This window comes from Tauraco erythrolophus, chromosome 3, assembly GCF_009769465.1.
Source record: "Tauraco erythrolophus isolate bTauEry1 chromosome 3, bTauEry1.pri, whole genome shotgun sequence".
In the NCBI taxonomy this organism is placed as follows: domain Eukaryota; kingdom Metazoa; phylum Chordata; class Aves; order Musophagiformes; family Musophagidae; genus Tauraco; species Tauraco erythrolophus.
Window position 1 is genome coordinate 36263055 of NC_141467.1, and position 21708 is coordinate 36284762.

At 39.5% G+C, this 21708-nt stretch overlaps 1 protein-coding gene across 1 annotated transcript in view; it reads right to left on the reverse strand.

Annotated features, from left to right (window-relative positions):
• The window catches only part of LOC104375270 (dynein axonemal heavy chain 5), a 168285-nt gene that overhangs the window by 18578 nt on the left and 127999 nt on the right, over positions 1-21708 (reverse strand). Inside the window, exons 69-72 of the mRNA XM_086609153.1 lie at positions 18060-18327; positions 11851-11972; positions 10267-10614; positions 5364-5552 (exon numbers count right to left, since the gene is read on the reverse strand). Of these exons, the coding sequence (XP_086465279.1) occupies positions 5364-5552; positions 10267-10614; positions 11851-11972; positions 18060-18327 (927 nt within the window). The remainder of the gene's footprint in view (positions 1-5363; positions 5553-10266; positions 10615-11850; positions 11973-18059; positions 18328-21708) is intronic.

Sequence of the window (21708 nt, forward strand, 5' to 3'; positions counted from 1 at the left end):
CATCTAACATAAAACAAGGTAATTTAAGAAAGGAGCAACTAAAATCATAATCTTAATAGCTTCATCTACTTGATTTTGCAATGCATATCTCTACTGTGTCAGATTCCGCTATGCACATTTCTTAGCTGTTCTCAGGTCACCAACTCCTTTGTCACCTCATACTTTATAGGACATTCAGCAGAAAAGCAGTTGCTGAGCTCACACCATTTAATGATCAGTGATCATTAAATCACTACTACTACTACTGTAGTAGTAACTGCCTATCATTTTCTGTAAATGGTATTATTTTCAATTAGACTAGCATACTTGCTGTACTCTTTGTCAGCAGAAATGGGAAGCCCATCATTCTGTGAGGTGGTCTAAATAAGAGGGCTAAATAAGAAAGACAAGATCAAGGCATGTCCAAGACAAGGCTCTTTTCAAGTGGGCTCAAGGACCATTTCCCTGCTGTATACAAGGAAGCAGGCAGTGAAAAATGTAGAAAATAGCTGGAGTTCTGACCACCATATCTGATAGGGTCAGTAAGTAAATCTTACAAAGCATCTACATTAGTGTTTTGGTTCAGACCCCAAACGTTTTTTTTTTGTACCAAAAAACCTGCACTGAGAAGTAGACTCCAGGCCCACATACTGGCTTAGCTTCAAATTAAACCAACCCAAAAGGGTACGCTTCAGGGAGTCTAACGTACTCTCACCACTAATGGGTGTTGAGCCTACAGGTCCAAACTAGAGTTAGACCAAAGTAAATTCTGCAGCAAAACATCTAATGCAGGCCTGGGGTCCTCAGATGAACTCCTATTCCCATGCAATACTTGCTAATGTGGTCATAGCCTTAGTGGAGGATAAGCTGAAATCAAAACTACAAAAAATATTTAAGGAAAAAAATATTGCTACTTGGGTTAAAAGCCAACCTCCAATAAAGTGCAGTATCTTTGGAATATCTCCACGTTTATTCCCCACCAAGATGTTTTTCAAGCTGCAAGGATCATTTTCATTATAAACCTCTGTGTATGACAGGCTGACATTCGTTCTTGCATCTATCTGCACTCACGTGGACTGACTGGACCTATTCATTTTACCATTAATCTCTCTGATACCTGTGAGACAAGACCCAGAAGTAAAAGGGGTCATAAAAGCAGAATTCTTACTCTGCTTCTGCCTTTGGAGTGAGAAAAATGAAGGCAGTTTTAGGTCAGGAGGAAGGTTTATTTTGTTTTTCCATCACCTGTGTCAAACTGCACTCTGATAAAGCATGCAAAGATGACTTGTTTTGTTTATAGCCTTTTGGGTGGACATTGAGTCAGTTATCTGACTGGTGAGAGGAGGCATTACAAGAACACAACAACAAAAGAAGCAGCACGTATCATGGGGTAAAATGGCTGCCCTGTTTTGAAAGTTGGTGGTTCCAAAATCATTGCCAAAGGTTAATAATTGAGAATTGAGGGCCTGTGTGTGACAGGCTGAATTTTCTCTGGATTCATAATATATCAAGACTGGAGCTCAGAATGTCAGCAAATAATTGGTTTCAGTACCATCCATCCCTAACCTGGTCTGTCGGGGTTTAAACTCTGAGAAAATTCATTCCACAATTTCTAAAGGCAGCCACAAGACCTGATCAAAGATAGCAAAGGCACCTGCCACTTTCCCTGAAGAGTACTTGTTTTTAATTACCTTCATTTTTTTCCTAAATTTTTTGTTCCTTTTCTCCATGGAGAATATCTCTAACTGGATTTCCAAAGACTACCACTTTGTGGCCTTACTGGAGCATAATATTCTTCTAAAAGCAAACCCAAGCTGCACTGCTAGGACTAATGAATGTTTTCTTTTTTACTACTCTTATCCAGTGAGGCATGGATAGGAACTCTTTTTGACACATTCCCTCAGCCTCTTACAATTTAGTATATTAGTTTTATTTGTTTCAGGACTGTTAAATTGATCTAGTAGGCAATAATGTCCTGAATATAGGTAATAAAGTCCTGAATGACTAAATGTTGACTTAAATTGACAAACAACAGAATTCATCTCAGTCCCTTTTTTTCAGACATCACAGGAAGTAATTACAAAATCCACTTCACTCATTATACTTGTCAGCTTAATTTCATTTGCTTATTATATTGTAGCTTCTGCTAAATTCTGTTGCTTCTTCCCTCAGAGAACATCTAAACCCTCCCTTCTTTTCTGCTCTTACTAATGAAATTATTGATTATATGTTAGTGAACATAATCTTTTTTTTCTTTTGGTATTTTAGACATTCTTTTTTTTTTGTCAGCTTATGCAAACTTTCATTTAAAAATTTAGCTTTCTTTACCTACTCCTGCCCTCTCCACCTCTTCTAAGAGGTCCCAGAGCTTCAGTTCAGATAAGAAACACATTTGATACAGATTTTTTGCTTATTGTGTAGAGGTTGCCACACTCCTGGCACCATAAACAACTGCAGCAAAAAGGTGGAACTAGATGCTAACGAGAGAAAAGGGAAATTCCCGTCTGACAAAGAAAGCATTGATAAAGACCCAAACGAATTCTAAGATCTAGAGAATGAGAGAAAGGGTAAATCCATTAGGCAAAATGAAGAAGAAAACATCAAAGAATCAGGAACTGCAAGAAATAATGTCCAATCTCATAACAATGCAGAAGCTGACTCCGAAACTGTATTGCAGCTGACACAGCCAGAGAGATGTACAGAGGAACACATTACGATGAAAGTAAAGCGTTGGAAAGGGATCAGAGGATGTTCTGTAGATACTCAGAGCAGAGGAATGACTACCATGATACAGAAACAAAGAATTTTTGGATGGTTCTGTGCAAAAGTACCATGTTGTCTATCAGTAATTTGGACTGAAGAAACAGCATGTAAATAGAGTGGTGTAATTAATCAAAGAGAAGTGCAATTCACAGATCAAGATGTACAGAGCCTGAGAAAACTAGAAATCATCAGGAAGAGGTGGTATCTACACTTATAGATAAGAGAACGAAACAAACTTACATCCCGAGCTCAGAATACTTTTACAAGAAATACGGAGGGTATAAAGTGGATCCAATAGGACATCCTCTGACTGTGCCTGTGCCTTCATTCTTATGAAGCAGGGGGAGGAGGGGGAGAAAGCTGATGCCAAAGTATTAATACCTAATATTGTTTTTTCCTGTACAAACATGAATCTCCTTACTTGAATCATAAGAGAACAGCTGTCAAGCAAATTAAATCAAAAGAGGTTTCCTTGAAGCTCAGACAAGATGTCAAAGAAGTGATACAGAAGCAAAGAACTATCTAATTGTGAGCTTCATTATAAAGATTAATTGCTTATAAGAAAATAAAAACCTGCATGTATGATTGGCAGACTTTGAGAAAAAAAAATAGCTTGTCATACTAGAGGTGATGAGAGTGAAACAGCAATGAAAATAATTGGTGATGATTTTTTTTAATACAGTCATATGGAAAAGTATGTATTGTACCCAAATAGAGCAGTAAAATAGAGACAAGAGTGCAGGGTAGAACTTTCAAAATAAACCTTCCAGACTCTTGACCCTTAACTACAGCTCCTGTCTCCGTAACTGGTTGCCTCCAAAGCTAAGATGCTCAAGGAAGTGACTCATAAGGGGAGGCCTACTCCATGTGTGTTTTGTGTGGATAACCTGAGCGAATAAACCAAAAAGGAATGAGAGTGAATGAGACCAAGACTAAACAGAAGAAATGCCAGAGAAAAATAGTATATGTTCAAACTATTTAGAAGTGAAATTTGGATTAAACAGGCATGTGTGCATTTTACAAGACTAAAAGGCATTGCACAAATTTCCTGGGGGTAAAATCTGAGGGCAAGAATACCTTCTGGTTTATATAAAATCCAACAGTATAAATATCTTCTAAGTATTACAAATTCTTCAGGAGAAAAAAGTCGGCAGTTTAACAAGGGAATGAAGAAATACTCCTCTGGAAGAGTTAGCAAATATATTGAAAAAAATAAGCTCAATACACATATTACAAGTATGGCAAAACCATATACATTACCCAGGCATTCAGTATTCTATTGCTATTGCAAATTGAAAAAAAAAAAATTTCTAAGGAGTTGAATAAAACTAGAAGAAAATAGTTCCATGAAAAAGCTTTACTCTCATAGGAAGGATAAGAAAAATGGCCTGAGGTAGTCCTACAATCCAAGGTGTAGATTATAGGCATAGATGCAAGGTGTAAATTATTAAATTTATTAAATTAGTAATTAGTAATTAAGTGTTATTAATTATTATACTTACTATAATTAATTTTGTTTGCTATTTATAATATTTATTTACTATTAAATAATAATGTGAAAACTAGAAAACTGACTCCATTACAAATCAAATTCTACAAATAAATTATTTACATACCATCACTGGGAATCACTTAATAAGCAGGTGACAAATAAAAGAGAAGCACAAGCAGGGATGAATGAAAAATAACTATATGGAGACAGTTTTTAGGAAACCTCACCACAAAAAGTGCAGATTGTAAGTAGCTTGCCAAGAGGGGAATGAAAAGAGAAGTTCTCAGCTGAACTATGACAGAACAGAAGAGGCTATTTATACAAGACATACTAAATCTGACCTTGTAGAACAGAAGACAGGAAATATTGCCAGGGCCCCAAGGCTATTGGTTGTAACCTAAGTGGACATTCTAAGTTGGCTGGAGAAGTAAATAAAGTATAACATAATAAGTTGCAATACTGCACGCTGGGCACTCTACAAGCTTGGACTGCAGCTAGGAAAAAAAACCAACACTACCAATGTGAAAGAGAATTGTAAATAATAAAACTGTGGAAAAGAGGAGTTTTCAACAGTTACTGTTCATGAAATACACGGCAAGAGGTCAGATCCTACTTACAAACTGATGCAAGAGTGCTTTATGCTGGATTTTTCCATTTAATGAGACTGTTAATCTAAAAAGCAAGAAAAGATTGGCAAATATATCTGTTCTGGCTCAAACTGCAAAAAATCTGTGGTATGAAAAGCTCAGTGATAAAATCCATTATTCATAATGGTGGTATGATAATACGAGCAGGTAAATTGAAAGCTGTAACCACTATAAGATCACTGATCCTTCAGGAAGAGGCACTGGTGTCCTTCTCTAAGCTACTAGGGAGGGCAAGAACTTTCTGAAGTCTCTAGTGGCTCTTCTGAGTTAAGGTCACTAAGTAAGTGGACTATGGCATTTGAAATATATGTTTCTGATGTAGGAATATTTTAGATAATAAATCAAAACTGACTTATAAAACACTATGAATAATTCTAAGAGCTTTTTAAAACACATGCTAGTTAAATTTAAGAAGCACAATAAAACTCATAAAACATACACATACATATATAAAACATCCATATCTATAAAGCAGTATATACCTCATGAGGGTTATAATCTGGAGGTAACTTCTCCAGCATCTCATCAGCAAGACGTTGCACCACTGCTTCTCGGGTTTCCCCTCCTCCAGTGCTGCTGTCTTTGGGTTGGATGCTCACTATTGTACTTAATGTCTCGTTAGCCAGGTTAGTCTGGTAAGTTATATCTGCATTAGGGTGAAGTCCAAATACCTTAAAGTAAAAAGGGAAAAAAATAGGAAAAAAATAGCATTTTTCCTTCTAAAATTATATCAGTGAAAGAATCCATGAAAATGGATAAATAAGGAAGAAAATCCTCAGCTATATAAAACAACAGATATGAATAGGTCAGTGAAAGTACACACATTTAACTGGTCAAGGACCGAGCCAAATTACACAAAAACATTAACATAGGCTTCATATACAATAGCATTTTCACTCATAGTGTTTTGTTTTTTTTTTAACTGATCTTCTGATTGTCTTCACACCACAGGCTTTGGACCATGCTGTGGAGTGCTATCAGGGAGTACAAACTGATTCCTTTCCACTGGATCAGACTAGAGCTTGTTGAAAACGTGTCATATGTGGATGCTGACCCCTCACCACTAGCTCCTTGTCTCTACAGATCTGTTGCTGCTGTACCAGCTCAAGTAGATGCCTCTGATGATCACACCAGTTACCATTTCTGACATTCGGCCTCTCAGGCTTATAAGGGATGCAGCACAGTGAATAAAACACTGCCCATATTTGAAGTATCTGAAGATTTTATGACTGGTGACATATCCAGGATATTTTATGGTTTAGCTATTTTTGGTTTAGGTCTCCCACTCCTTACTTCCCCTTCTTCTGAAATTGAATTACTTTATTTAAGACACAGTTAGCACAGAACTACTGCAAAGCTGCCCTTTGTCTGAATGATAATAGCTTTCTCAGAAACTTCCACTGAAATATCAGTAAGTCTATAATTGTCAGGTCGACAATTGCAACTCTTCTCCATGAGGAATTGTGCTGTGACTTATTTCACAAGCTCTCCTTTAATTATAGCTATTAACTGTCTCTTACAAACCTTGAACCACTGATCCAACAATGAAGAAGGCTTGCCCTCAATCTGAGCACCAAAGCCAAGCAATCTTCCATTTCTCATTTTTCATGTTTTCGTATTTTACGTTAGAATCGATATATTACAAGAAGACACTTCTAGTAACAAATATTTACACACTCTGAGGACACAGCAAAACAGGCCATTGTGTTTGCAAATGTAGAAACTCAGAGACAAGGGATATAAGTGGCTGCATCTGTGTCAAAACCAGCAAAGCTATGCTGATTTACACCAGTCGTGGATATGATCCTTACAACAGCACAAAGAACACAGTACAGACCTAATACCATGTGTGAGAAAAGGTGTGACTATAACTAGCATTCAATTAGGTTCCAAGTAGGATTTAACATCTTTTACACATAGCAGTTTACTCAACCCGAATATTTAGAGCTGTAAAAAGTGAAAATATCAATGCGCCTCATTTATCATGGAACGAAAGACACATTTGAAGATACACTCTTTTCTGCTTTTGGTCTTGCACAACAAGGGTTGGTTTGTTTGGTTTTGCTCTAGCAGATTTTGGGGCAATGCTATAGCCCAAGTTAGAAACACGAAAAATATCTCTGATTATGAATGTAAATTGTAGCGCTAGTCCAAGCACTAACTTCATAATTGGTGTGATATTGCCAACGACAGGGATGTTACATGGGAGAAAACTCTGGTCTTATGTTTTTAGGCAAGTGATGTAAAGGAATAAGAACAAAGAAACCAGAGTAGTAAAGCAATGGGTGGACCAGTGTCCTGAATGTCCTGTAAATTAATCAAGCAACCAAATTTCTCATTCTTTTTGATCCAAAATCTCTGGGAATTTTGATTAAAAAAAAAAAACAAAAGGTTGGATTCATCTTTCAGGGTTTTTTTAGCCTGATAAATCCTCAAAACCAATTGCTAAAGCTCTATACTTCTCTGAAATAATTTTCAAAGGGATTGCTGAGTTCAACAGCTCTCTTCAGAAGTCAGTGTTTATTCCAATCAGAAGTTGAAATTTCATCAAAAAAAGCAAGGATACAGCAATCAGACTTATTCAGTCTTTCTTAACCAAAAATGGAAAGGGGAGGAAACAAAGATACACTGTTTTGACTAGCATAACATCCTTTGTGGGAAAAAAGAAGACTGGGAGCTTAAAAGGTTAAAGGTTTCCATGAGCAATTTTGACAGATTTTGAAATGACAGAAGAAAGTCATAGCTTTCTTCCTAACCTGTGAAAATTGAAGGAGAAAAAGATGTTTGCATTCCTGGACTTGATCCTATTTACATAAAAGTCAAAGGTAAAATTCCCTTACATCAAACCGTACATATAGATTTTTACAGGCATCAAAATACTTTAAAAATGCATTGCAGCTTTGTAAGACAGGTTCCCAAGTGCTTAGAAAAGCAGATCCATGAAAGTAGCACCTGAAATCTGATAGAGTCAAGGTTCATACCCTGATAGGAACCACTTCATGAGCTGGGCTCAAATGGGTCCCACCGGTGCATTATCATGACTGTATTTACCCTCATTTGGAAAAGGTGCATCATCGCCAGCGCAAATATCCTTGCATTCTGCTTTTACAACCTTCAGAGATTCATAACTTTTCAACTTTATTTTATGACCTTGGAATCTTCTTGCCTTCTTAGCCAGCACATTATCAGTAACAGAAAATCAGGTTTTTTTGTTCAGTCTTGTCTATTTAATTTTAATAGAACTTACCTCCAACGGCATTTATCAACTTAATAGCAATGAGACAGAAATCCAGAGCATGCGCTTCTGTTTCAATTTTAACTAACTTCATCTCATGTGCCTGTACTAGAGGGAGCAGAAAGCTACAGTCCTCCAATTAATGTGACCTCTGCAGTATACACACACACTGGATGGTGTAAAAGTGGTTGCAACCAGGAGCTACCCTGCACCCTCCTCCATCAATTCATGGCAACACCCAGATCTTCCTGTGGTCAGAATGGAATAATCTCCCAATTATAACTTGCAAAATGAGACCACATGGTTTTTTTTTTTATTTTCATTATTTCTCAGTTCACACGTCTGCTCAATCCCATACACAGTCGCAAAATCACAAAATAGTTTAGTTTGGAAGGAACCTCTGAAGGTCATCTCATCCAAACCAACTGCTCAAGCAGGGTCAGCTAGAACAGGTTGTCCAGCACAGTGTCCAGTTGGGATTTTAATATCTACAAAGATCGAGACTCCAGAACCTCTCTGGGCAACTTCTTCCAGTGCTTGACCACCTTCCCTGTAAACAAGTGTTTTCTTGTTGTCTGATGGAATCTCCTGTTGTTTAATTTACGCCCATTGCCTCTTGTCTTTTCACTGGGTACGGTCAAAAAGGCTCTGGCTTCATCTTTACACCCTTCCAACAGGTATTTATACACATTGATAAGATCCTGCCTGAGGTAAATAGTCCTTACTCTCTCAGTCTTTCCTCATATGACAGGTGCTCCAGACCCTTAACCATCTTCATAGCCCTGCTCTGGACTCACTCCAGTAAATCCATCTTTCTTGTAGAGGGGAGTCCAGAACTGGACACAGTACTTCAGATATGGTCTCACCAGTGCTCAGAAGAGAGGAAAGATCACCTCCTGCTTCCTAATGCAGCCTAGGATACTGTTGGCTCTTTGCCATGAGGGTGCATTGCTGGTTCATGGTCAGCTATTTGTCCACCAGGACAACTAATGCAGGAATTTGCATTTCGCCTTGTCAAACTTCAGGAGATTCTCCTCTGCCCAGTTCTCCTGCCTGCCCAGATCTCTCTGGATAGCAGCACAACCATCTGGTCTATCAGCCACTCCTTCCTGTTTTGTATCTCCTGTGGAAGTGTTGAAGGTGAACTCTGCCCCATCCTCCAGGTCATTAACAAAGATGTTAAACAGCATTGGCTCCAGTATTTTCCATATAATTTCCCATAAGTTCTCCTGCTCCATTCAGCAATGGACCCACATTTTCCCTAGTCATCTTTTTGCTGTGTATGTACTTGTAAAACCCTTTATTGTTGCTCTTCACCTTCCTTGACAGATTCAACTCCACTTTGGCCTTTGCTCTCCTAGCCCCATCCCTGCAAGACTGGACAGTAGCTCTATACTTTTGCTGGGTCACCCACCCCTGCTTCCACTTCTTGTACACTACCTTTTTATGTCTAAATTCAGTTAGGAGCTTCCTGTTCATCCATTCAGGCCTCCTGCTGCCTTTGATTTCCTACGTTTTAGGATGGATCTTTCTTGAGCTTGGAGGAGGTGACCCCTGAATATAAATCAGTTCACCTAGACCTCTCTTCTCTCCAGGGACATATCCCGTGGGATTCTTCCAAGCCTAGAAGAAACCTCTGAAGAGGTTGAAGCCTGCTCTCCTGAAAACCAGGGCGGTGGTCCTGCTTTTTGCCCTGCTCCTTTCTCTTAGGATCCTGAACTCCACCATCGGTCGCTGCAGTCAAAGCTGCCTTCGGATTTCACATTCTTGACCAGTTCTTCCTCACTCGTAAGTATTAGATCCAGCCAAAGGCATTTTTTTTTGTTGGTTCCTCAATTACTTGTGCCAGGAAGTTGTCATTAATGCACTCAACAACCCTCCTAGACTGCTTGAACCCTGCTATATCACCCTTCCAGCAGACACTTGGGGTTGTTAAAGTCCTCCATGAGGACCAGGGCCTGTGAATGTGAGACTTCTTCCAACTGTTTGAAGAAGGTCTCATCTACCTCTTCCTGATCAGATCTACACTAGCTACCCACTATAATGGTCTGCCTGCTAGTCTTGATGTATATACTCATGGCTCTGGAAAATATACCTGATTAAATTATTTATCTGACAAAAGCTCCCTTTAATACTTTTAAATGTTTTACCTCAGGTGTATCAATCACTGGCAATTGCTCTATGTACTGGAGATAGTCTTCAACTGTTTTCCCTTTTGGAATAACATAATCTTTGTAGAAACAAAAGTTTTCACTAAACATATGCTCTCCAAACCACACTCTTGCATATGTATTCAGCAGTGCTTTGTCAAGGTCATCAGTTACACGGCCACCATACTGTACTTCTCCAAGCATATAGCGAACACAGCTCCAGTTCACTCCACGTTTAATGTCCATATCATCCAAATGATTCTGAATAAATTGCACGCTGGCTGTGAAGTCTGCCTGATTAAATTCGTAAGGAATATTCCAGCCCAATGGACCAAACTTTCGTCTTTCCTGTAAAATAGATGGAGTTTAAGGTAAAAGGCTGATTGATAATAATTGTGAAAAAAACATAAGTGCAGAAGAATTCATGAAATATGCTAAGAACACAGTAGTACAGGTGGGGTTGTATCTCATCAACTTTAAAAAAATAATTCTTCTCTTAATACACACAAGGCCAACTGCTTGATTAATTATCTAGTAGTTAAATATTTCTTCATTTATCATGATCAGTAGAGAGATATGAACAAAGAATAGGAATATTAACATTTTCACAAAGAAAAAAAAATGCTCTTTTTAAAGTGCAGTGAATCTATGAGCCTAGAACTATAGTTTTTTAATTTCAAAAATGAAGCTACTGTTTTTAGGAAGGGATGTCCAAACTCATCAGCCAGGATCATTGCCTGTGGTCCTCCTGTGGACTAGGTATATTCGTACCATTGATGTCTCTGCATGGTGTAGATGCAAGTAGCAAAAGCTACTTCTTAGTGAATCATTTACAGACACAGCTGGCTCTACGTGGCTGTTAGGGCAATATCTGGTATTTAAACATCCTTAATTTCCACCATGAAGGAAGTGATGGGCCGAAGATAAGCATACCACAGGCTTCCATTTCACCACAATGTATCAGTACATGGATGCCACAGAGTTAAATTAACTAGGCACCAAATATAAACTAAGGATACTGCAAAATCTATCAATAGAATGATGAAAAGTTGTGGTTAATCCATAAAGCACTTCCTTTAATGGAACTCCTGAAAGGCAAGACCCAAAATCATCTTCCACCTTCATTTCCTCCTGCAGGTTTCAGTGCAGGAAGGATTTATATTTACCCTTGTAGCCCTTCTCATTGTGAACGCAGCAGTTTTAAGACTATGTTTTTCCAACTCAAGCCATAAATTTCTTCAATGTGCTTTTATGATTCAAAATATTAGTAAAAAAAAGTTAGTTGAAAGACAGATCATATAGCCATGCCCAAAGACTTTAACAGAAGAGTGCACTAATTGATCATTGGTTGACTGTCCTTTTTTAGTCTGAAATACCATCTCTGTTGAAGGTACAAGATCAACATGAGCAGAGTTCTAAGTTCTAAGACAGTTGCAGTAATAGAGGCACATTGTTTTCTTTCTTATTTGTATTAATTTACTTACATGGGATTTCCATTTAAACATGTTTTTCATTTAATAACACAGTGCATTCATAACTGAAACATGGCTTTATGACAGAAAAAAAAAAAAAGTATTTTTAAACCTGAACAGTCGTGTGAAGAAATGCTACAGCATATAGCAATGGTTTCCACTGTGGCATGTTGCTCACTTCCAGGTGATCCTGAGTAACAGCTGAGTATGTTCGTTTTAAGCTAGCTTTCACACCTAGAAAATAAGTATATGTCGTGGGTTAGGTTGAAATCCCCCCACACACACACAGCCGGTCACTCCCCCTCCCCCACCCCCAGGAATGAGGGAGTGAATTAAAGGATAAACGGGAAACCCATGGGTTGAGATAAGAACAATTTAATACAGATGATTTAATACAGTGTAGGTGCTCACCACCCCCTCGTATGCGAAGCCCGTCTCGTCCCGAAGCTGCAATCCCGGACGAACGCGAGACCCCGAAATAGAGAGGGAGAGAGAGAGAGAGAGAGAGAGAGAAAAAGAAAGAAAAACAACAGAGCAACAGCGCAGCAAGCGCAAAAGAGCCAAAGCGCAAAAGCCCCTCTTCCCGGCTGACCCTCACTTTTATACTGGGCATGACGCTGCATGATATGGAATACTAATTGGCCAGTTTGGCCCTCAGTCTTAAGTTCCACCACAAATCACAAGGGGAATCGTGTCCCCTTTGTCCCGGCTATGCTCCCCCCGTATCCCGCCGTGTTCCTGCACTCCGGCACACTGAAAAGTCCTTGGAGTTTCACTTCCAACCACAAACATCAGCTTGCTATCAGCATTCTTCTCAGAGCGAGCCTCTGAGTAAAACCAAAACACGGAGCTCTTCTAGCTGTTAAAAACTCTGTTCCAGCTAAAACTAGGACAGTATAAAAATGCATTATATGAGAAAAAAGATGTATGGAACCCATAACTCTAACTTCCATTAAGCAGAATTCTCTATTTCAATTTACAGTATTGTTTTATTTATAGCTTAAAATAATCATCTCTTTGAATCAATTATCTGTTCAGCTGGTCATAGCAGGCAAACGTCAATTATATTTTGTTTCAGGTAGATGACACACCAAATTCAGTTCCGAAGTCTGGAAGAAATTACACTTAAGTAATCATCCTCTAAATGTTACCAATAACAACTGAAATATAAACATAACTATTCAGCAACTATAAGGCAATCAAAAAGACACCTAACATCATATGAAATATAGCACTGAATATCCAAGAGTTTGTGTTTCAATATTTACAGATAAAATAAGATTTTAGTTCTACCAAAGACAATTTACTTCAATTTCATTCCTATAATGATCTCAGAATTCTGCTTCTTAAACTGTCATACAGGTACTAAGCTGGTGAGATGAGAACCTAAATTCATAGTGGAAATACTAATACTTGGGGAGGTCTATTTGAGCACTAACATTTCAAATCCCACGAACAGCTTTAGGCAGATGATACTGATAAAATCTCAGCTTCCACGGAATATGCAATCCTCACTACTCCCAGATCCTTTCAGGCAGCGTTACTGAAGCATGATCTGCCTTTGGCAGACACTACCAAGCATGAGTAACTGACACCAGTCCCTCTTACGATATCTTCCACCTAATCAGCTTAACACAAGTCTAAAAAAATAGATTTCGAGTGCAGTGAATAGATTGTCCAAGTCATCATACTTCCCATGACACAATAAAAACTCTTTTGTTTTTTTCCTACTTCACAAAGATCGTGTAGAACAATATTCAAACAAAGAGCTTTTCAAAATACTGTAAGGGTATCATAAGAGAGTTCCAAAATCATGACAAAATAATAAAACAAAAGTGCCTTATCACATTGTGCTACCAATGTGGCAGGGCAGTATCAGAAAACGAAAACTTGACTTATAAAATAGCCTCTTGGAGCTACAGGGTGTTATCATTTGAATGACAAGGAGGGGTCACAGTACAATAAAAAGATTCTGAGCACCAAATTAAAAGCGGGGAGGAGAAGAGAAAGAAGTAAGATATTTTTAACAGCAGACTGACTAACTGCCCTTGAGATCAGCGCATATACACTGCAACAGGATGTCTTTCACAAGATCAGACATTTTGTAGACATCTTACTAATGTTCAAAGGAAAATGAATACTAAAATAAGAGGTTCAAATGACTGAGGCATTAAATACGACCTCGGACAAAAATTCTCAGCTCCTACTAACTTCATTAATTGAAATCAGTGCCAACACATACATATAAATGAAGGGCAAGTTAATGCATTACACAGTTACTTAAAGACGAGGGAGTTAAAAGACAAAATAAGTGTCAGGCTTGAGGATTTCTTTCTGCCATAGTCCAAAATAAAAAGCAACCTTCCCTAATCATACATAATGAGTAGATACAAGGCAAGGTAGTAAGTTGCTTCTATAAGCGGATAAAGAACATCTGCAGATAGCAGCATAGTTTGGGTGAGAGATATTCAACAGCAGGAGAGCAACAGGTTAAAGATTACTTAGAAAACCTGGATGCTTTCATGTCACACAGAATAACACCAAATAGTTGATGTTGGAAGGGATTTCTGGAGGTCACCTTGTGCAATACCTCTTCTCAAAGCAGGATCAACTAGAGCTGGTTGCTTAGCACCTTGTCTACGTGGGTTTTGAGGATGGAGTCTACAAACTTCCTGAACAAGCTGTTCCAGTATTTGACCACTCTCACAGTGGGCTAAGTTTTTTTCTGATGCTGAAGTGGAATTTCCTGGATTTCTATTTGTGTCCATCACCTCTCTTTCTGTCATTTGGCACCACTGAGAAAAGTCTTGCTGTTTTCCTTACTCACTCTCATCACGTATTTATATGCATTGATAAGACACTCCTTCTCTCCTTGAGGTTACACAATCATAGCGCTCTTGGCCTCTCCTCATATGTCATGTTCTCCAATCCCTTCAGCATCTTTGTGGCCTCTCACTGGACTTGTTCTGTCCATGTCTGTCTTGCACTGGGGAAGTCAGACCTGGACACACCACCCCAAATGTGCTCTTGACATGGCTGAGTAGAGAAGAATCACCTCAACCTGTTGGAAATTATCTTCCTAATCCATCTGAGGGTGTTGCAGGCCATCTTTGCTCCAAGGGCATATTGCTGGCTCATGTTCCACTTGATTTCCATCAGGAACCCCAGGTCCTTTTATTGTAAAGCTGCTTTACAGCTGGTCAATCCCATGACAGAATCATAGAATGGTTTGAGTTAGAAGGGACCTCAAAGATCATCTAGTTCCAACCCCCCTGCCATGGCCAGGGACACCTTCCGCTAGATCAGGTTGCTCAAAGCCTCATCCAACATGGCCTTGAACACTTACAGGGATGGAGCATCCACAACTTCTCTGGGCAGCCTTACCACCCTCAGAGTCAAGAATTTCTTCCTTAGATCTAATCAAAATCTGCCCTCTTTCAGTTTAAAGCCATTACCCTTTATACTATCAGTACATGCCCTTGTAAAAAGTCCCTCTCCAGCCTTCTTGTAGGCCCTCTTTAAGTACTGGAAGGCTGCAAGAAGATCACCCCGGAGCCTTCTCTTCTCCAGGCTGAACAGCCCTAACTCTCTCAGCCTGTCTTCATAGGAGAGGTGCTCCAGCCCTTGGATCATCTTTGTGGCCCTCCTGACTCACTCCAGCAGCTCCATGTCCTTCTTGTGTTGGGGACTCCAGAGCTGAATGCAGTATACCAGGTGGGGTCTCACAAGAGTAGAGCAGAGGGGCAGAATCACCTCCCTTGACCTGCTGGCCACACTTCCTTTGATACATCCCAGGACACGGTTGGCTTTCTGGGCTGCCAGTGCACATTGCCGGTTCATGTTGAGCTTCGCATCAGCCAACACTCCCAAGTCCTTCTGCTCAGGGCTGCTCTCAATCCGTTCTCCACCCAGCCTGTACTTGTGCTTGGGATTGCTCTGACACATGTGCAGGACCCTGTGCTTGGCCTTGTTGAACTTCATAAGGTTCAAACAGGCCCACCTCTCAAGCCTGTCAAGGTGCCTTCCCTCCAGCATGTTGACCTCACCACACAACTTGGTGTCATCAGCAAACTTGCTACAGGTACCCTCAATCCCACCGTCCATGTTGCTGACAAAGATGTTAAACAGCTATTAACATCTGTTAACAGCTGTTAATCATGTATGGATGCATGAGGTTCTTTCTTCCCAGGGGAGTACTTGGCATTTCCCTGTGTTCAGGTTCAGCAGATTCCTGTCAGACCGTTTCTCCAGCCTGTGAAACTCCCACTAACAACGACACAACCTACTAGTGCATTAGCCCCTTCCTCCCACTTTGTATCAACTATAAACTTGCTGAGGGTGTCCCATCATCCAGGTCATTAGTGAAAATTTTAACCACTGCCGGCCCCAGTATTGACCCCAGGATTACATCACTGATGGCTGCTCTCCAGCCGGATTTGTGCAGCTGATCACAACTCTTTGAGCCTGTGAGTTCACACCATTTTCAATCCACATCACTATCCAGTTCTGTAATGCCTACTTCATCATATGTCTATAAGGATGTGCTGCGGGGCTGAGTCAAAAGCCTTCTTAAAGTCAGGATGAACAACATCCTATGTTCTCTCCTCATCCACTAAACCAATCACCTTATTGTAGAAGGCTGGCAGGTCGGTTACTAGGCTCAAATAAGTAATCAACGGCTTAAGATATCCTAGCAGCCAGGAAAAAAAACAAAGTATATCAGGGACAAATATTGTTCAATATCTTCATCTGTGGCTTGGATAAGGAAATAAAAAGCAACCTCAACAAATTTGCAGACAATACTAAATCAGAGAATGTGGCTAACAGACTAAATAGCAGAGCATTAGTCCAGAGGGATCTAGAGAGAGATAAGACTTAGCCAACAAAATCTGCATGAAGCTCAACAAGGAGAAGTGCAAAGTTCTGCACCTGCAGCACAATAATCCCATGCATTTATACAAGCTGAGATCTGCTAGCTGAGGTCTACCGGTAAGCACTTCAGGATTATCACAGATTCCAGGTTGACTATAAGCCAAAATTGCACTCTTCTTGCAAATAAAGTATCTTAGAAGAAGCACAGCCAACAGATAGATGAAAATTCTTATCACTTTCCACTTAGCACTGATTAGGCTTCCCCTCAGATATCTTTCCACATATGGCACCCAAAGGAGGTGTGGAGAAACTGGATCGGGCAATAAAGGTGGTCAGATACCGAGAGTGCATGACCTACAAAGACAGGACAAGAAGGCTGAGTTGGTTTAGTCTGTTGAAAAGGAGGCTGTGGGGTGCAAAACCAGTTTAAATTGTGAACACTAAAAGGCGGCAGATAGTTGTGTGCATGTACAGGGGATGGTGGCTGTCCAAAACTGAAATTTTGAACTTTCAAGGACAAACCTGCTACTTGCTAGCTGCGAGTGGTACAGGCTGCAGAAAGTGAAACATCCTGAATCCTTGAATTAACACAGAAACATAAGTCAGAACTGCAATTAGGACACTGATCACACATTGTGCTTCTGCACATAGACTACTTAGGTTAGGAAAACTGGGGGCTTAGAAGCCCAGAAAGCATGAGATGAACATGTTAGCCTGAGGAAACATCCTGGAAGTGGAGAAAGATCCTGGAACTAGGGGAGATGCACGGAGGTAATGCTAGGGGATGCCCAGGGACCTAGGCCAGTAATGTCCAAGAGTGGTAGCTGCAAGTAGCTGCACAGCATGAAACCAACATGAGTTTCTGCCCGATCTTCCTGGACCAGCAGCAATCTCTCCAATGGGAAGGGAAGTCAAGAGGAAATGAAAGAAATACAGGAGGCTTGGAGCATGAGAGAGTAGCATAAAATGCAAGTAGCATAAAATCCCTAATCTCATTGATTCTGAAGCAAATCCCAGTATTCAGATCCACTATGGGTTGTTATTAACTGTCTTGCCTGGGACAGAGGCTAAGGGGTGATTCAGTAGCAGCTCACAAACACTTGAGAGACAATTACAAAGATGCTGGGGTCAGTCTCCTGTCAGCAGTACCAGATGACATAACACGAAGCAATAACCACAGATATATACTGCAGCTTGGGAGGTTGAAGTTGGATTTTAAGAAGAGTCCTTCCTTTTCCTTGCATTGGTCTCCCTCTACATCCTTGTGTGGGGTCCACAGGACAGAAAGAAAAGAGTGATGGAATGCACTAAGCTTAAGAAAGCATCACTGAACTGGTGTTCTCCACAGGTTCCACACAGAATAAAAACTATAACACTACACAAAGTATAATGATACAGAGTGTGGGGGAGGAAGTAAGCCCCAAAACTCAAAAAAATATGGTTTCTTACCTTGAGGGGGTTCATTAGTAAATTTAATAGACGACTGTAAAAGATTAATAGGAAAGTCTGGGTGAGCCTCTGTAGTGATCCAGGTCCTGAAATCTTCGCTCACAGATTCCGTTGTTGCGATGGTGTCCATTAATTCACTAAGAAAGCCCAAGCCAAGGTGGCAGTTCTGTAGAAGGAGCCATCCTCCATCTTGCATGCACTGATTTAACAGGCGCCTTGCATGGACTTCCTGGCCCTGACCCATTGAAATAGCACAACAGGGAATATTCTGGAAGGAAAAAAAGAAGTTTCTTTTTATACATAGTTCTTTAGAATGATTCTATACACAATGTATTGCTTCTGTAGGTCCATGTCTAATGACACTGTGCCACAAAGAAAAACGTTAATATCGATGGAGACTGATTATAGTAAAATAGAGTAAACAAAAAAGCAAACTCCTTCAAGTTGCTCTTATATTCCGTCTGCTGAAAAAAAACTACACCCTCTGGACATAATGTTTTTTTCCAGGTCTGACAAAGTCAATAGGATAAGACAACTGAAACATTTTCCCTTCTTTTTCCTGACTTTTCCAAATAAAGCAGGACATACACACAGCAACATACCTGCCTGACTATTCTTTTTCCTATGATGTGGACTATCTTGAGATGGACACATATTAAGACACTACATAACAATTAATGCACAAAGCCAACAATTTTGGTGTCTTTTTACTGTCTGAACATATTTATTTTGTCTAACAGAACTGGCAAGGAAGCAGGCAGGTCAGGAAAGATTGGTTCATGTTAAGTCATTCCTTTGCAAACATCCTGCATTGTTAATTGGCAGCTGTGAAGCCACTGATTCCGAGGATTCTAGTTTGGTGATCTGCTAGCTCTAGATGGTTTTCTAGCTGTTACATTTTCTGGATTCAGAAGACACGAAGCTCATAAATGCAAACACAAGAATTCTGGAAATGTACAGAGTCTTTCCTCCAGAAGCCATGGGAGAGGAAAGTCTTTTGTTCAGAAAGACAGAAGCTCTCACAAGGGGATCTGAAAAAGACAAGCTGACTAGGTTGTGATCATGACCATAAAAGTCTGTAAGTAACCTGCAGGCAGACCACCTCTTGCTTATAGCTCTTACTACCCTTGTTCTTATTATGTAAGTAGTCTCCTGGATTAGGTTGGCTGTCTGATTCCTATCAGGGAAAACCAGAACTATCAAACTCAGTTCACCATATTTTTCTGTATACATGTTGAAAGAAAGGGAATTGATGAAAAGACTGTTTCATGGACAGTTTCATGTTCAAGACCTACAGTTGAGTATCCCTCATGCTGTGAGTGATGAGTTGCAGAAAGATTTATCAATCTGGACCTATCTTCAGCTGGCTGAGAGCTACAAAGGTTAATCTTAACTTTTCCTGCTACTGGGACCCTCTCACTGTGAAACATAAATGAAGGAAGTCATCCAGTCCTAAACAGCGTGGATGAGGCTGCCCTACTTTTTCAGAAGAAAAAGGTTAAGCACATGGACACAAGCTGCACTGGGTCATTTGGCCTTAGGGTCAGAGAACAGGCCCTGACCTGATTTTACTGAACAGTATAAACAGTATAAATACAGTTGCTGTATATGATCCTCCAAATCCTGGCAAAAGATTTAGGGAGAAGAGAATGCTGAAGACCAGAAAGCAGTTAAATCCTGCTCTCAGGTCAGTAAAACCTGAAATTGCAGCTAAAAGAAGCAAAGCTAAATAGCCTGTTAAGTTGGCTATGTGCTGGTGGAGTAAAAAACTTTACTTTTTCTAAGATGTGCCTGAGTACAGCTAGAACTCTTGTAAGTCAAAGACCATGGCTACTCTTACAGAGTGCATAAATATTCAGCTGGTACATTATTCTCTAACAAAGCATCTGATCATAATTTGCTCTTCTCAGCAATGTTACCTCTCAAATGTACAATCATTAAAGGTCATAGAAACATCAAGACAAGGAAAAATTTTTTTTCACTATGGATTGTCCTCGTTTTACTCCTTCTGAAAGAACTCTATCAACATGTCTGCATACAGAATGTTTCTCTCAACAGTGAGTCATGCCAATATATCTGTGTCATCGCTATCCAGATGAAAATACCATCATTTTAGTCACTACAGTGGCCCTGACAGTTCTGTCTGTGCGTCATTCCCTGAAAGAAGAAACTATCTCTGCAATAGCAAACATATCTGGGTGTAATGAAGTCAAAGTGCTAGGCATAATGAACTTCATTTTAAGTCAGAAAGTTAAATTTTCACTCCACCTTCAAATGAAAGTAAAGGGGGCAGAAATCCAACTAGTTTTAAGACAGAGCTTGCTTGGTTTATAAACAAGCTCAGTAGTCATAGATACTGTTTCCATTTCTTTGGGAGAAGGCCATCTGAACAACTAAATTTTAGAGTTAAAATAAATTCCAGGTAGAAATCGGAACTTTTCCAACTGCAGCTAATTGATTTATATTGTTAATATCATACTTAGAACTACCACCAGTACTGACAATACATTTTAAGACTACAAATTATGCTTGTAAAAGGGAAATCACTGAAAAATAGGCCCAGTGTGTCTTTTGGAAGTTTTCTATCATTAAGAAGAAAAAAAAAAGAACAATAAATAGGATACTTTGGAGGTATAGAATCACATATATACTAAGATCAGATAGAATCACATACATACTAAGTGTAGCTAATCTATGTTAATTCAAAGGTTTATTCTGGAAAAAAAAAAGAAAAAAACAGAGAAAGCCCAGAGAAAGACAGGAACAAAGTACAATTTATTGATGAACTAGCAAAAAACCACAAAGCCCTCTTTAAAATGTTTCTGAAAACTGTAAATGATTTCTAGATACATTTTTCAAAAGCTAGAGAACCACTGAAGTACTCCTCCAGTCCCTCAATGTTAATACACATTTTTACTTTAAAAAAGATTTGTGTTCGTAGTTTGATTTGCAGAATCTGGATGGTTTCTATATGTTGTTTGGTAAGATCTTTACTTCAAGAGCTCAGACAAGAACTTTCCAGTTAAACATCACAGTTAACTTTACATTTGCAGTTGATGTTACAGTTGAACTTCAGGTTATGACAGCCTAGCTGATGTTGCCTTATTCATAAACCATGTTTGAATAAACAAGGCAACCCCTTTAGCTCTTTTGCAACCTCACTTTCTGTTATTCTATACATTTTTCCTTAAAGCATGAAAACATATTAAAACTGCCCACTGCAATATACTTTCAGAATGACAGCAAAAGCTACTGTTTTTTAACAGGCACAATTACAGAGCACCTTCCACCTACCAGCACTTCTCCAGACAGGCTAAGGTCTTGCTTAAGATTTGACAGAATGGAAGAGCATTTTGTTCCACTCCTTGCAAGAGGGACTTTAAGTGACTCTATTAGGAGGTTAGTGTCTCTCATTCCCTTACATGGCCAATGGGATAGAAATACTCAACTCCTCAATGCAATTCAGAGCTAGGTTTCAATCATGTGCTCTGAATTTCTTTCAAAGGAGTCACTTTTTATTGATTACAGAAACTAACTCCTACTGGAGACAGGGTAAGAACCTATCTAGGGGACAATTTCACAGGATACATATGTTGAAGAGCTGAATAGGTGAATGAAAATGTCACCACTAAGCTGACACTCCATTTGT